This window comes from Xiphophorus hellerii, chromosome 5 (genome assembly GCF_003331165.1).
Source record: "Xiphophorus hellerii strain 12219 chromosome 5, Xiphophorus_hellerii-4.1, whole genome shotgun sequence".
Taxonomy (NCBI): domain Eukaryota; kingdom Metazoa; phylum Chordata; class Actinopteri; order Cyprinodontiformes; family Poeciliidae; genus Xiphophorus; species Xiphophorus hellerii.
The window spans coordinates 13,031,926-13,046,407 of record NC_045676.1 but is presented as its reverse complement, the minus strand read 5'-3'; the positions used below and the strand labels follow the sequence as shown (position 1 = coordinate 13,046,407).

General features: G+C 37.8%; 1 protein-coding gene across 13 annotated transcripts in view; it reads left to right on the top strand.

Moving 5' to 3' along the window:
• The window catches only part of camk2d2 (calcium/calmodulin-dependent protein kinase (CaM kinase) II delta 2), a 49,395-nt gene that overhangs the window by 20,515 nt on the left and 14,398 nt on the right, over positions 1-14,482 (top strand). For all 13 annotated transcript variants that reach the window (XM_032562188.1, XM_032562187.1, XM_032562180.1 and 10 more), the window contains exons 3-12: positions 4,340-4,399; positions 5,532-5,586; positions 7,281-7,346; positions 7,943-8,015; positions 10,394-10,496; positions 11,202-11,285; positions 11,529-11,623; positions 13,371-13,493; positions 13,599-13,682; positions 13,929-13,971. In XM_032562188.1, coding sequence (XP_032418079.1) covers positions 4,340-4,399; positions 5,532-5,586; positions 7,281-7,346; positions 7,943-8,015; positions 10,394-10,496; positions 11,202-11,285; positions 11,529-11,623; positions 13,371-13,493; positions 13,599-13,682; positions 13,929-13,971 — 786 coding nt within the window. The remainder of the gene's footprint in view (positions 1-4,339; positions 4,400-5,531; positions 5,587-7,280; positions 7,347-7,942; positions 8,016-10,393; positions 10,497-11,201; positions 11,286-11,528; positions 11,624-13,370; positions 13,494-13,598; positions 13,683-13,928; positions 13,972-14,482) is intronic.

Sequence of the window (14,482 nt, the reverse complement as noted above, 5' to 3'; positions counted from 1 at the left end):
ATTGGTGCAGGAGTTGCTAGACAACAGATGTCCAGCCAGCTAGGAGGTGTACTACCTGTGGAGAAAGGAGAGAGGGAGAGAGAGAAGGGAAAGCAGAGTGAAAGTAAAGGTTGGAAAATGCTGAGGAGGAGTGTGGCTTTCATGTGACAGGCATTTGCAGTGTGCAGTTTGTTGGTGAGCACAGCAGCAAATGCCATGTGTGTTAACGCTCCAAGTCAGAGAAACCCCCCGAAATGTCTGATAAATCCTCAATGTGTAGAATGTGTTTTCCACAAAGTGCCTCAGACCAACAGATAACAGCTTTTGATAAAAAATATAGGTAATTTGTTTTATATTCTCACAACCAATGACAGCTTAAAATCCTTACAGCACATAAAAATAACCAAAGGCACAAATCTTCACGTAACAGAGAAAATAACTGTCACTCATGTAAGAAAACCCGAAGTTGGGGTCAATCCAGCTGATTTTTGGAAATTTACAGGCGAAAATAGGGTTGAGACAGATAGAATAGGAGAGATGCTAAATAAGTACTTTTCAGTAACATAGTGAGACTGAGAGAGCAATTAGTGACCTTGCTGTGAGGGTCATGTTAATAAAACACCGTCAACTGAGCTGTCCTTGTTTCAGGCTCTGTCTGCGGCTCTGTGCTCGTCTGTTTTCGTCTACATTTGGCAGTACAGTGAAATATTATTTAAATGGACATGTCCTCACAGGCAATATGGAAAATCTGCAGCACCACAAAGTAGCTGTATTAGGCTGTATGTGCAGGAGTGAGGGCAAGCCTTTACAGAATAGATATATTATGCTTCTTTTCACAAGATGATTTTTCTAAGGCACAAGTGTGGTTTAGGATACTTAAGTGAGGTTGTGTTAAAAGCAGTGAAAGCAGTTAGAATTGTTTTTTTAGGTATAAGTTCAAATTAGTTTGCCCTGGAACAAAGGTAATGGCTAGTCCAAAAGGAGACTAGAAAATGGTGGATTTTTTTTACCTTCATGAAAAAAACTCAAAATTCTAGAATGTTCTTGTGGTTTATGGAAACTCTATTTTATGAACCTATTAAGTTTCATCATGTTTGCATTTGGTCAGCATTAGCACTGAAGCCATTGGTTGTTTACACAGTAAATAGAGGTAGGAGGCAGTTCATCACCAACAATCTCCCTGTTTGAAATGTGCATTGGAAAGTAGAACATGGAAATTGTTTGTCAGAGTAATATTTACAATGTGATGGTGGTTTAAAGGTTCATAAAATAGGACAAACACCTGATGTATTTAAGATTAGAGGCAGAAGTCTGCTTTGACCTTGGTGTCTCTTGGGTGTTAGCAGTTGTTCACTTCAGTTTTCAAAACCCACTAATTTGGATTTGTATCGAATTAAGAAGTCAAGAGAGACCTCCACTTCAGGATATATTTACAGGCTTTAATGTTCTACCAGAACGTCTACTGCAGTGTTATACTGAACACTAAACTTGTAGAGCCAACATCAAGAAAGCAAAATTGGTAATGTGTCCAATTTAAGCCCTATTTTATGTAACCACCGTGGTCTGAAGCAGCAGTTTTTAGGTTGATTGGGTTAACATTGTTTTGTGGTTTATATGTTTTTAAATAGAGATGAAAAAAATATTTCTAAAATAATGTTTTTGTGATTTGGTGCTTTTTCTGTGTGTCACAACACAATTGTTCACTCATGGTAAGGAATGTAAAAACAAACCACTATCTCCTCTTCTGCTTCAGATTTGAATCTGTTGACAAAAGAACAGAAAAAAATCCTTCTACTTGTCTTACATGTTTTGAGTATGGATGTGTTCACCTGCTGCTATATTTTTCTTTCTTTGGTTTTTGTTTCCTGGGGGAAAGTTGAAATGGGTCACTTCTAAAACCGTAGCATGTTACTCATTATGACAACTGCTGTTGTGACTCACAGTCCAGTCAGTAGACTGGGGTATTCTCTGACAGACACATTTGTGTGTCGCTCTATGTTCATAAAGTCAGATGAAATCAGTGTACGGTAATCACCCTGCAGAGAGATGTGAGAGCCTGCTTGGGTTGCCATATCTTGTTTGGGGCTGTGCTGCATCCAGGCAGCCACACAGTCACCTCTGTACTTTTTAGTGTTTTCCTCTTGGCATGGCATAATGTGTTAACATTTCAAAAGTTTTCTTTGACACGTGCTACGAACAACATATAACGTTTACTGTTTAGGACTAATGTCTTATTTTGGAAAATAATTTTCACTAATTACTCTTGTAGGAAATTAAAGAGAAATGTGCATTATACAAAACTAGTGGTGCTGTGTGAAAATGGTTTGTGGGTTGGCATAAAGGCTGAATAGGACGGATAGAATTTTGCACGGATGCCCAAATGCACATTACTGGGGCAGTAATAACTTTACTAGGTTGCACAGAATTTCTATCCTATTCTAATCTTTAATATTTAAATAAATAATTGAAAAACCTTCCATTATATTTTTATCCTCTTATCTGTGCTATTCCTGTTTTTTTTTCTCTTCATCTTCACCCTTGTTGTCTCCAGTCTTTAATTACTCCGCAGCTCCAGTGTAAAGTTTTGGATGATGTACTGGAACATATGGAGTATATGTTCGTCAAACACTTTAGTAAGCACATCTGATCAAGTCTTGCGGATAGCGGGAACTCAATATGCTTTCACATCTAGAGACGACTTGCTGAAGTTCAAATTGCACATGAGTATGAGGGAAGAAAGGGAAGTTATTGCTAATTACTGCATGGCTGTTAGTTTCAGTGTGGATAAAAATGTCTTGTTAATAAGGGAGATCAAAAGAGAATGGTCAGAATTGTATTCAATTATAGAAAGGCGATGCTAACTCAAATAGCCACCCATTATGCTGAGTACAATTTGTGAATGTACACTTTTAACTTTAGCAGTCAACTGAGATAAAGCAGCAGAAAACCACACCAAGTGCTACCAACATCAGCCAAGAACAGGAAACTCAGGAGACCTCAGTTCAACGCAGCAGGAATGTGGAAGACAGCTCTGAAAGCCAATTTGAGACAAATTGACCGCTTCAAGTGTGGGAAATACCAAGATGATGCTCTGTCTCTGCAATCATCTGACTGACGGCTCAGAAAATTAGCAACGAGCGACTATGAATACTGATTTCCAAATGGCATCACAATACAGTTGTATTCAATAAATTTGAAAAGTTAATTTATTTCAGAAACTCTATTCATTCAGTGACACACATTATATAGATTTATGGCACACAGAGTAACGTTTGCAAGCCTTTATTTCTGTAGATATAATGCATTTCTGCTTGCAGCTAATGGAAATAAAACTGTTAAGATTAGACTATTATGGCAGACTAATAAAAACATTTGAATACAAAACTGTGGGAAAATAAAAAGTATGTTTAATCTCTAAAACAAAAAAAAGTCATAGATTAATCAAGTAAAAACAGAAAATCAACAATTCTTTCTTGTGATGGTAAAATAACATATTTATCATTAATGTTATAGCTATAGAATTTAATTGTTTAGTTTTATTGCAAATACAGAAATCACTCTAGTCTTTAAGCCTACTGGCCATCAGTCTGCAGCAACATGTGTGGGAGGGGCAACGCTGGGTCACTTTATGCTCCACAAAGCAGGAGAAAAACTCTGACACACTTTCTCTCAGAGAACCTTGACACCAGTAACCAAGTCTATGTCCAAATTTATCAAACATTTCAACATTTAGATTGTGATCTTTTTGTGTATTTGTGTCCTGTTAGTATTCTTGCATTTGTTCATAAAGCAGATGAAAAAGATTTATCCTGCCTATATAGCAAAAAAATTAAAACTGAATCCTCACTCACTCTACATAAATCACCAGAACAATTAATGAATCTGAAAATGTCATAATACTGATCAAAATGGAACTGTCCATAAATGTCTTTCCATTTCATTTGCTTAACAACAACCTTGACATGCTTACATTACCTGTCATTTCGGGTATATTTCACTTTTTTTTCTCAGCTATTTGTCAACTTACATGCCAGCAGTCATTTTGAGCTTACTGTGCCCCTTACTGTGCTGTTATGTTGCTGTGTGTGGCATGTAACCAAGCACATATCAGGTCACATTATTTCTGTCAAGCCTCTCAGTTCTAGTAAGCAAAAGAGCAGGATGATGCAAAGCCAGCACGCGCAGACGGACTCAACATAAACACGCTGACAGTGACATTAACTCTGTCCTGTGTCCTCCACTGAGGCAAACATGAGCTGGAGCCAGCTTCATGTGGGATCATTTTTGCAGCCAATCATCATGGAGCATGAGAAATACTGTTAATGTCTATGTGTTTGTGTCTCCTCTGCTTTTCTTTTAGATCATCAAAAGCTGGAGAGAGAGGCAAGGATTTGTCGTTTACTAAAGCACCCGAATATCGGTGAGTGTTAAATACACCAGGACACACCCGTTTTGTCCTCAGGTCTCTTGTGATATCTGCAATGGCTATTCATCTTTGAGGCACAGTTACGAGACAGTTTCTTTAAAATAAAAGTGGAGAGTGAATTTGTGTGGGTGAATTGGTCTCTGTATTTGAGTATCTAATGATATTGTGCCTGTGCAATCTTCTAGAAAGATTTAAGGAACCTCCAGCTAAAAATCTCTGACCTCTTGGATTCCTCAATCCTCACTACACCACTGATGGAACATGTGTATCTCTTCTTATGCTTTGTTTCTTTATTATCACATTGAGCTCAATATTTCTGATACTCTAGATACATTTTAGTGAGACATGTGCAACTATCATAGCAGACAATTTAAAACAGTTTAGCAGACAGTTTAAAACAGTTTAAAGCTGCAGTAGATAGCTTATAAATACGTATTTGTTAAAACTGTGTCCTCATGGTATCATATGAGACAGATAATCTGAACTCATCTGCCTCTTCACAGTGGTTCTATAGATACCTGCAAAAATACAACCAATCACAGCTAGGAGTAGGTGCTAAAGCTGTCAATCAAGCTCACGTAGACACTACTTACACCTTCTTCCTTGCTTCCTGCTGCGCAACACCTCCTGTGTGGCGATTAAGCTTGTCCAACTTCAGCACAGTTGCAGCAAACTGTCAAGCTTGTCAGTTTGCTCAAGAGCATCTCTCAAACAGTGCTCACATCTTGTTTTGGGAGGGTGGCATGTATAGAAGTACATGCTTCTATACCATGTATAGAAGCATGATTGACAGTCCTGAGACCCTCCTCCTGGCTCTGATTGGTTATTTATGACTGAGAGCAATGATTTCTGCAGATGGCAGTAGGACCACTGGAAGGAGTTAAATTTTTTTTATTATCATTCTTATTATACGGTCAGGACAATGACAATTAAAAATTTGTTATAAATAAACTTATTTACATAAAAGTTACCTACTACAGCTTTAACTGAAAACTCTTCCTAAATTTAGAAAAGTCCTTTTCCCAAACAGCTCCACATTTGATACTTGAATTGGGGCTTTTCTTTCTTTATCACTGTTTGATTTCCTACGTGAGCTGACTATGTTTTTGTGAAATCTCCTCCACAGTAAGACTCCATGACAGCATATCAGAAGAGGGTTTCCACTATCTGGTGTTTGATCTGTGAGTAACAAACTCCTCCTGCCTATCTGTTCACACACCCTCCAGCACAGTCCCATTTTGCACGTTTCGTTGCTTGAATGAGATTAAACAATACTTCAGAGATGCTGTTAGAGATTTTGTTATTTCTAAACATCTTGAGACTAAACGAACTGGTTTCTGCCAAATGACCCAAAGGTTTTCAAACAACATAGAATAAACTTGTCAGACTTGGCTCTGCAGTAATTACAGATGTTAAGTCTTTCTTTTTTACTTTAATGGTTTGATATGGTTTGCTCTTTGATAACCACATTAAGGTTTTGGAAACTTTTTCCATCCTGGAATATTTCCTGTACATTTTAACCAAAAATCAGACATTCTTGTATAGGGGAGGGCATTTGAAAAGTGTTTTGAAAAAACCATGCTTTAGAAGTAAATATACATTTACACTAACACCAAATTCCACCTGAAACAAGTAAACTCAATGCATGATTCTCTGTGGGTTTGTTCTTATTGTGTTGTCCAGTGTTATTTTCACTTAAAACACACCTTTTGGAGCTCTTTTACCAAACACACAGAGGTTGCAAAGAACAACCTTGATAAGTGTTTATTGAAGAAAGCATATGCTGATTATGATAAGGTTTTTCACAACAAGACGTTTTTATTTATACTTGTTAACAACAATTTTACTTGTGATGAAAGTTAGAACATTAGAGGACATTTGATGCTGTTGCCGGGGAAAATGAGGGAATTATCTAACAGAGCACAATGGAAAGAGTGGAATCTGGCGGTCAGATACAAAGGAGAGTTTATCAGTAATTTTATTCCAGGAGAGTCTAACTGGAGGACAATACTGGATTCCACGGATGCTTTTATGATAGGTTGGTGAGTAAGCTGAATATTAGATATGGCCTTTTCGTTTGATAATACCACTTGAAAATTACTTGGTATGATTGGTTTTTATTGTAACTCTAATTTTCGCTCTAATTTGCAGAATTGTTTTTTAATTTAGGAAAACCAGAGACTAGACAAGGTGCATGTAGAGATGAGTGATATGGACTTAAAAAGTTATTATGATATTTTGGTGTAAATGATTAAAGTGACAACAAAAAAGTATTTCTAACTTCTTTGCAGAGTTTTTTAGACAACTGTATAACTGTGGACTTGCATAAGTATCTGTATCCAACATCCTAATGGGTATTTGAAAGTGCAGGATATTCAGAGGATAAAAGCTCAAAGGTTTGCCCATCTTAAGCTGAGAAATTGCAGAGATCCTCCTTTTCATTTATCTATTTTATCTCCAGATGTCAAGTTATAATACCGTGTTATTAATAAACAGAAAAAGAAGCTGACCTGAATATCTAAGCAGCAAATTTTAGCTTAAATAAATACATGAAACATGATAAATCAGGCTGCATCATCTGAGCTTCCTTTGGTGGTTGTTTCAATCTCAAACAGCAACAATGAACTGCTGCTGGTAACTTTAGCAAAAAGCCAATACATTTACTTTATACATATGAGACTTTAATCAATTGGGACACTTTTAATCTCCTCTTAGTACTTCTGAGAAACTGTGCTGCTTGCTCGTGTTTAACTTTAGCTACAGGTACTATGCGTGCCAAATAAGTACAAATAAGGGACAAGTAAACTCTCTCCGTCAGTTTGTAATGAGAAGGACGAGATCACGACAAACTCATGTTGTCATTGTGTCCCTGCAGGGTGACAGGCGGAGAGCTGTTTGAGGACATCGTAGCCAGGGAGTACTACAGTGAAGCTGATGCCAGGTAGCACCCACGTCCCCCCAACACACACACACACACATACACCCCCACATGCTTTCCAACAGACACACTCTGCTGAGCATAGCAATCATAATGCATCTTTGTCTGCTAAAATAGGGAATATTGTGTGTGCGGCCGTGTTTGTGTGTTCACATATGGCCGTCTCAGAGGTATGGTACAGCTGCCTTCTCTCTGAGGCATCTTTGAGTTATTTATACAAATGATTAATGACATAAAGCCTGCAGTATTCATCATGACCAACCTAGCTTATAGTGCCAGCTTTGTGCTGGAAGATGGCCTCCCCAGAGAAATGCACAGAAAGAGTGTACATCTGTTTTGTCTTAGCTTTCTTGCCGTACAGGCCATATGGCGTTGGCCTTATAATGTGGTTTCATAGACTGAATGTGATGTGCAAGGTCTTCTTGTCATTTATCCTGTCTTCAGTCAGGTAAACTGTATGAGGAAAAAGCAGAGTTTTATGAAATTATCTATTCACTCTCCCCTTTTCATCACTTTCCCTCCTCCTGTAATTCCCTACTTCCATCTCTCTCTGTGGTTTATCCTTCCATTCACAATTCTTTTCATCTCTCTTTCCTCAGCCACTGCATACAGCAGATCCTGGAGAGTGTCCATCACTGCCATGTTAATGGGATTGTTCACAGGGATTTGAAGGTTTGTATGACCAAAGGCATTGCTGCAAACTCAGACAATATGAAGCAGGGGACAAGATTTAGAAACTCCTGTACTTTTGTTAGGCATGCATCATTTTGGGCTCTATTTCCAATCTGTTGGTTTTTCTAAGACTTTAAACTCGCTGCTATTGTTTTAGCCAATTGCTGTTTCTCTTTAAGAACTATAAGGCATAACCTTTTAAAAGCAGCATTCAGAATACTTTTTTTCCCCTAGCCTTCCCACCTGAGTAGATTAGGGGTTACACAGTATGTTGCTTGTAGTATATTTGACAATTAAAGTTTTGTTTTTTTAATGGCAATGAGGTGGTGAGGTGACCAAGTCATTGAGAAATTGCATACAGGTTGTTTCCGTGCCGAAACAGGAGATTTTGGCCAGAAGTCACTTGTCCAGTAAAACGTTGTTGCCGAGGTGGAAATAATTACTTTTTTAGAAGCTGGATGCTGGACTACTCATCATTTGTTTTCTGCTTGCTATGAACACAAGGCAGAAAGTCAGTGACACTTTAATATTTTGTTCACTCATCGCAAGTCATGTTACTGCACCATTCACCTTTCTAATCACATATTGTAAGGTTTACTAATATCATTCATCCCCTAAGCAAATCATTATTAACATATCATAACAGATGTTGGGAACAGAGGTATTATCAAAGAGCAGTGGCTGTAAAATATATACGTGATTTATCAGTTTTAATCAGTCTAGTTTTTTATATTTTTGACTTCGGATGAAAAAAAGTAATCCAGACTAAATGAAAAACTTTAAATAAGCTATTTTGTTTAGCTGAGACAGCAAACCTTGAAGCATATGGTTGCGGATTTTGCACAAAATTAGTAAAGGTTCAAACCTTGTCATAGTCTCTCTTTTTTGTTCTGAGTACCTAAAATACCTCCACATATGTCGGGGGCTTCCTCAAAACTTTGTAACCAAGTGTTGTTCAGCTAAAGACATCTTTGGTAGCCAGGCCTGTCAATCCAACAGGGTAACAACTCCAGAGCATTCTTTTGCACTTCAAAATAAGAGTCTCAAACAAGTGGTCTATGCCACAGGATCTGATTACACATTTACTTTTTGTATCTGTTACCCTGAAGAGCTTTGAGTCTTCTTCACTTGTCAGCATTGTCTTCCAGAAAATGTGTTGTTGTAAGAATGACCCTGTGGTGCTTAGATATGTCACTGAAAAATGGTTGTATTTTTAAGTTTCAGATGGTCCAATCACCAGTCAGGGTCAATGGGAACATTTGAAAGTTTGTGCATTTTCATTTGCTACCGTTTCTTCCTCTTGTTCCTTATAGAAAAAAATTGTCATATTTTTTTCTGCTAATGCCAAAGTCAAGAATTGTCTTCTTGCTGAAAACTGATATTCTCTTGAGCATTGTCGTTGGATTTTTTTTTAATGATTATCTGCAATTGTGTTGCAAGGTATTGATGGGAACAGAAGTAATCGAGAATCAGCATAATTAGAAGTAGGATGTGATGACAATTAGATCTAGGGGTAAAGAAAACTCAAAAGTTAGTAACTCTTGTAAGATTTTAAATTTGCTGAATTTGTTGGGAAAGATGTCGTTTGCTGAAATGGTGAAACTTATATGTGCCTCATAATATCAAGATTTCTTTCACTGTTATGTAAATGTATGTGTTGATGTGAGTGTCTGTGCTCGGTGAGCTGTATGTCTGCCATAAACCGCCAGCTTTGCAGGCTGTCTGTGTTTGGAGTCTGTAAATGTTAACAAATGTATTATTCATTAGAGCACACTGTCTCACTGGCCTTAGGTTAGCAAAGACCTTTCTGCTCCACTGTATGTGTGTTTTTGAGAAAAGGCGTGTGTGTGTGGGTGTGTGTGTGTGTGTGCTGTGGGCTCATAAAAATCTTTGATTCTACTAAACTGTGCCAGTCTCCAACGTGTTTGTAGTTATATATATGTGGCTGAGTCATGTTTTTACGCCTCTTGTTACCCCACTCCTTCCCCTGTATCTATCTTTCCTCGCTGTGGGCTTTGCTCCCACTCATGGATTTTATCAGTATATTTATGGCATTATAGAAAGAACACTCGTTCTTCATCAAGCCTCTCTTTCTTAATCCATGAGGCTCAGGAGACAAGTCCATAGTTCCAGCACAGAAAATGTCCGTGGTCACCTTGAGAGTCAGTCCTGTGCACGTTTTGTGTCTCTGTCATCTGTGTGACAGAAAGGGAGTTGCCTCAGACACTGATTTAAGAGCAGTTTAGTGTCACTAAGACCTAATAGCTTTGATTAGGTGTTGGTTTGGCTAATCTGATTTTAGATCTGTGTCTGTGGGCAGCATGATCCCTGAGCGTCTGACCTCTCACCTCTAACCTGTTTGACTCCGCCCCCCCCAGCCTGAGAACCTTCTGTTGGCCAGTAAGCTGAAGGGGGCGGCGGTCAAGTTGGCTGACTTTGGGCTGGCTATCGAGGTACAGGGGGACCAACAGGCATGGTTTGGTGAGTATCCACTCATCTGTTTCTCCACTTTTAGTTGATGAATGATTCAGCTATATTGTCAATCATTTTTTTACGTTAATAATTCACAAAACTCCCCAAGCCAGACTCTGAAACAGGAAAAGGGTTTAAGTCCATGAGAAACATAACTCAGTGTCATATAAAAATAGAGGTGTGGACATGAGACAAGGACTTGGTCTCGAGTTAATTTTACAAGTCACAAAAACAAATCTTGTGATTTGTCCTAGACTTGTTCTGTCCTTCTACACCATTACAAAAAAGAACTTGCCTCCAATCTTATTTAATTGCTGTGAAATTTGTCTCTTTGCAAAAGTTAATCAAAACAAAAGCATTTTCTGAAATATGTATTTCTTATTCACTCACTCTGTCATGGTACTAGATATCTTTTAAAATGGGTTCTGGGGAATTCTAAAATCAGAGCCTGTTGTCCCTTGTGTAAGAACACATCCTTTCCCAGGAATCCAAACCCACTTCACCAAATTAACCCTCCTGTATATTCAATTCAGTATTCAACTAAAACAACACAGCAGTCAAAGTAAGCTTTCCACAGCAGATGTGTTTCATCACAGTCCCTTTCAACGCAATGTGAATAAACAAATTATTCTCATGATGCTTTCCAAAGTGAAGAAATATACTTAATATATATTTCCTTCTACATCTCCCCCTCTCTACTTTTAAACTCTGCAGGTTTTGCCGGCACCCCTGGGTACTTATCCCCAGAGGTCCTGAGGAAAGACCCTTATGGGAAACCAGTTGATATGTGGGCCTGTGGTAAACAAGTTTCAGATGTTTTCACTTTTACATGTTGAATACAGTTGATGATTTAGCTAAATCATTGCCAGTGGCTTTCTGTTGTGATGCAACTCTACAACGTCACATTTTGTCCAGATTTTGTTGCAGTGTAAATTGTGTTTGTATAATTTTTGAATCAATACTGGCTTCTATGGCTGTAGCCATGCTATTGCCTTTTTATTTATTTATTTATTTATTTATTTACAACTGATCTCCTTTTAGGTGTGATTTTGTACATCCTGCTTGTGGGCTACCCTCCTTTTTGGGATGAAGATCAACATCGCCTCTACCAACAAATCAAGGCAGGGGCCTATGATGTGAGTGTCCACAAATATACGTTCCTTACATGAAAATACAACATAAACACTAATTATTTGTAGACATTTCTTTGGACATACTGATGTTCTCATCATACATAACCGAGATTCAAAAAAGTATTTTTCAAGTTAAAACATCGTATTTGAGAGATTCAGACAGGAAAAAATAAAATTAAAATTACTTTGCTGCAATATTCAGAACCTATGTTTACCAATGAAACATAGTATCTTAAAAAAAATGTCTATGTATCATGCATAATGTAATTAAAAAAACAAAAACATTTGTGTCTGATTTGTAAATTGTTTACCAAATTTATGTTCTTGGCAGTCACATGTCCTATATCACACATTGCCAGATTCACCATCAGACAACTCCCATTAACCTATTTCTGTTTTTGTTGTTAGCAAGTAATAAAACCTGAAAATATTACAGAAATGCAGCACATTAAAACTACATTGCAGTTCCTACTAAAAGTATTCTGAGAATGATGCTCTACTATGGCAAAATCCAGATTTTTGGAAGATCAAAATGTCTTCTGATAAAAATATCTACCAAATAAAATCTACTCTGTTGTTACTTTAGTCAGGAAGAGAGGTTAAAAATATCATAGTGTCTCAGAGGTTATCGTCAAGCTCCCTCCCACACTTTGCCTTTCTTTCCAAGCTTTCCGAAAGGTAACATTATCCAAGGTGAACTGATTTGCAGGACTGATCATGTGGGCACGGCTCCACATAAGCTTTTAGTTTTACTTGCTAAATCTTGAGCTAGGCTGCAAGCTCGTTCAGTTGTTAGCCCTATTGCCTTTCACCAAGAAGTTCTGGGTTGAAATAGAACCAGGGCTTTTCTTAATTTTCTTGCTGAGCATACAGGGTTCTCTCCAGGTCCTTCAGCTTTAACAGATGAAAATTAGCCTTTTTACTCATTTTGTTGCATTTACAAAAAGATAATTATTGTTCATTGTCCCTATGTATACACACTTCAAGTTCCTCAGACAAACACACTCACATAAGATCAAAGTCACAAATGAACATTACTCATTACTCATTACTGATACGCAACAAGAGCAACATATTTCTTCTTTTGATGATCTCCTACAAGTTCTGTTTTTCTTTTTTACTGGGTTAGTTTACCAGTCAGAACTTAAGAATATGATTTGATTGCAATAAACAGCTACTGTACATGACTGCCTCTGGGCTTGTGATTGGTGGTTCATACAGTGAGTGGTACTTCTTATGAACTGTGATTACAAATCTTTCCCACTCACAAGAATGACATAGTTGGAATTTACTGTCATTTCTGACAGATGCTTTAAAGAAATAGAAGTGTGATGGCCCAGTAATGACCCTTGGTTTACTCAGGAACTGAGATGGATGAATTTTGGTATTTTCAACACTCAGGGAGTTTTGGAAATCCCAACTCTCACTGAGTTGTTGATTTTAGTTGTCGTAATTCTTTAGAAAAAAGAATTACAATCTAAACATCTTTAGAATTTATTAGGCCTTGAGAGTTGGCTGAGACGACTTTGATAGTTTGCTTTTGGTGCATAAACATTGTGGTTTTTGAATATAAACAGATCATTGTACAAAGATTTTGTATATGCAACCAGATCTTCACATACAGTGACTTAGTCAAAGAAACAAGTTCTCCATCTCATCTAGATCTTTCTATAGTTTCAAAAGTGTCAAAAATATATTACCTTTGTGTTGGATACAAGAGCTTTGAACGCTCCTGTGTTTTTATTAACAGTTTCCATCCCCAGAGTGGGACACTGTAACTCCTGAGGCCAAAGATCTCATTAACAAGATGCTAACTATCAACCCCAGTAAGCGCATCACCGCTGCAGAGGCCCTCAAACACCCCTGGATCTGCGTATGTTTCAATAAAACCTAGATGAATAATTATACAGGTCTTGATTCAGTTGTGTCATTGTCTGCACCCTTTTCTAACTCTATACGTTTTCCCTCCTCCTTGCAGCAACGGTCCACTGTAGCCTCCATGATGCACAGGCAGGAGACTGTGGAGTGCCTGAAGAAATTTAATGCAAGGAGGAAACTCAAGGTGATACTGCAGTCAAACAATTGGTGATGTTTCTATTTATGCTGGGTAATTCATCTGCCCATTCCTCCCCAGTCTCTCCCAAGATATCTCACAGTAACCTCAAAATGATGACGTGTCTCCAAATCCCTAATGCGGCACTGCTGCTAAGCATTTCTCTTCTTGCTGAAACCTCCTAATCAATCTTCCTTCCTATCTTCTTTTTTGACCATTGCCATTTCCTCCTTCTGTCCTCTTCTGTAACTGCAGGGAGCAATATTGACCACTTTGCTGGTCACAAGAAACTTCTCAGGTATGTTTTTCTCAGCCTGGTGCCCCATGACTGGTTTCTAAAATGTATCTTGGACATTAAACATATTGGATGAGGTTAAACAACCTCACATAGAGAAAGTTGGCTTTTTACACTTATGATGGGAATTTTTCTATAAAAACTCAATTTGATTGATTGACTTCAATGCATGCTGGAGTTGGAATTTAATATATTTCTGTATGGAGCAGGGATGATTTTTGGCCAGTGGTAAACAGATTCATCTCACTTTATCTCTCCAGCTGTTGCTCAGTCACTCTTCTTCTGCTTTTTCATATTCTCTCTTGCATGTATTTCTTTTGACCTGTCACTAATATTCTGGGTTTTGTTGGCCCACTTTCACTTTCCACTTTTTACAGTAAATTGCATCAACACATTTGTGTCTCTTAATATTCACAATTTTCCTCCCTTTTTCAATTTTTATTTCCGTTTCTGTGTTTGGATTGTGGTATCCATTTGAGGTAAGATGTTTGGGATGATGAGGAAATGTGTGGGG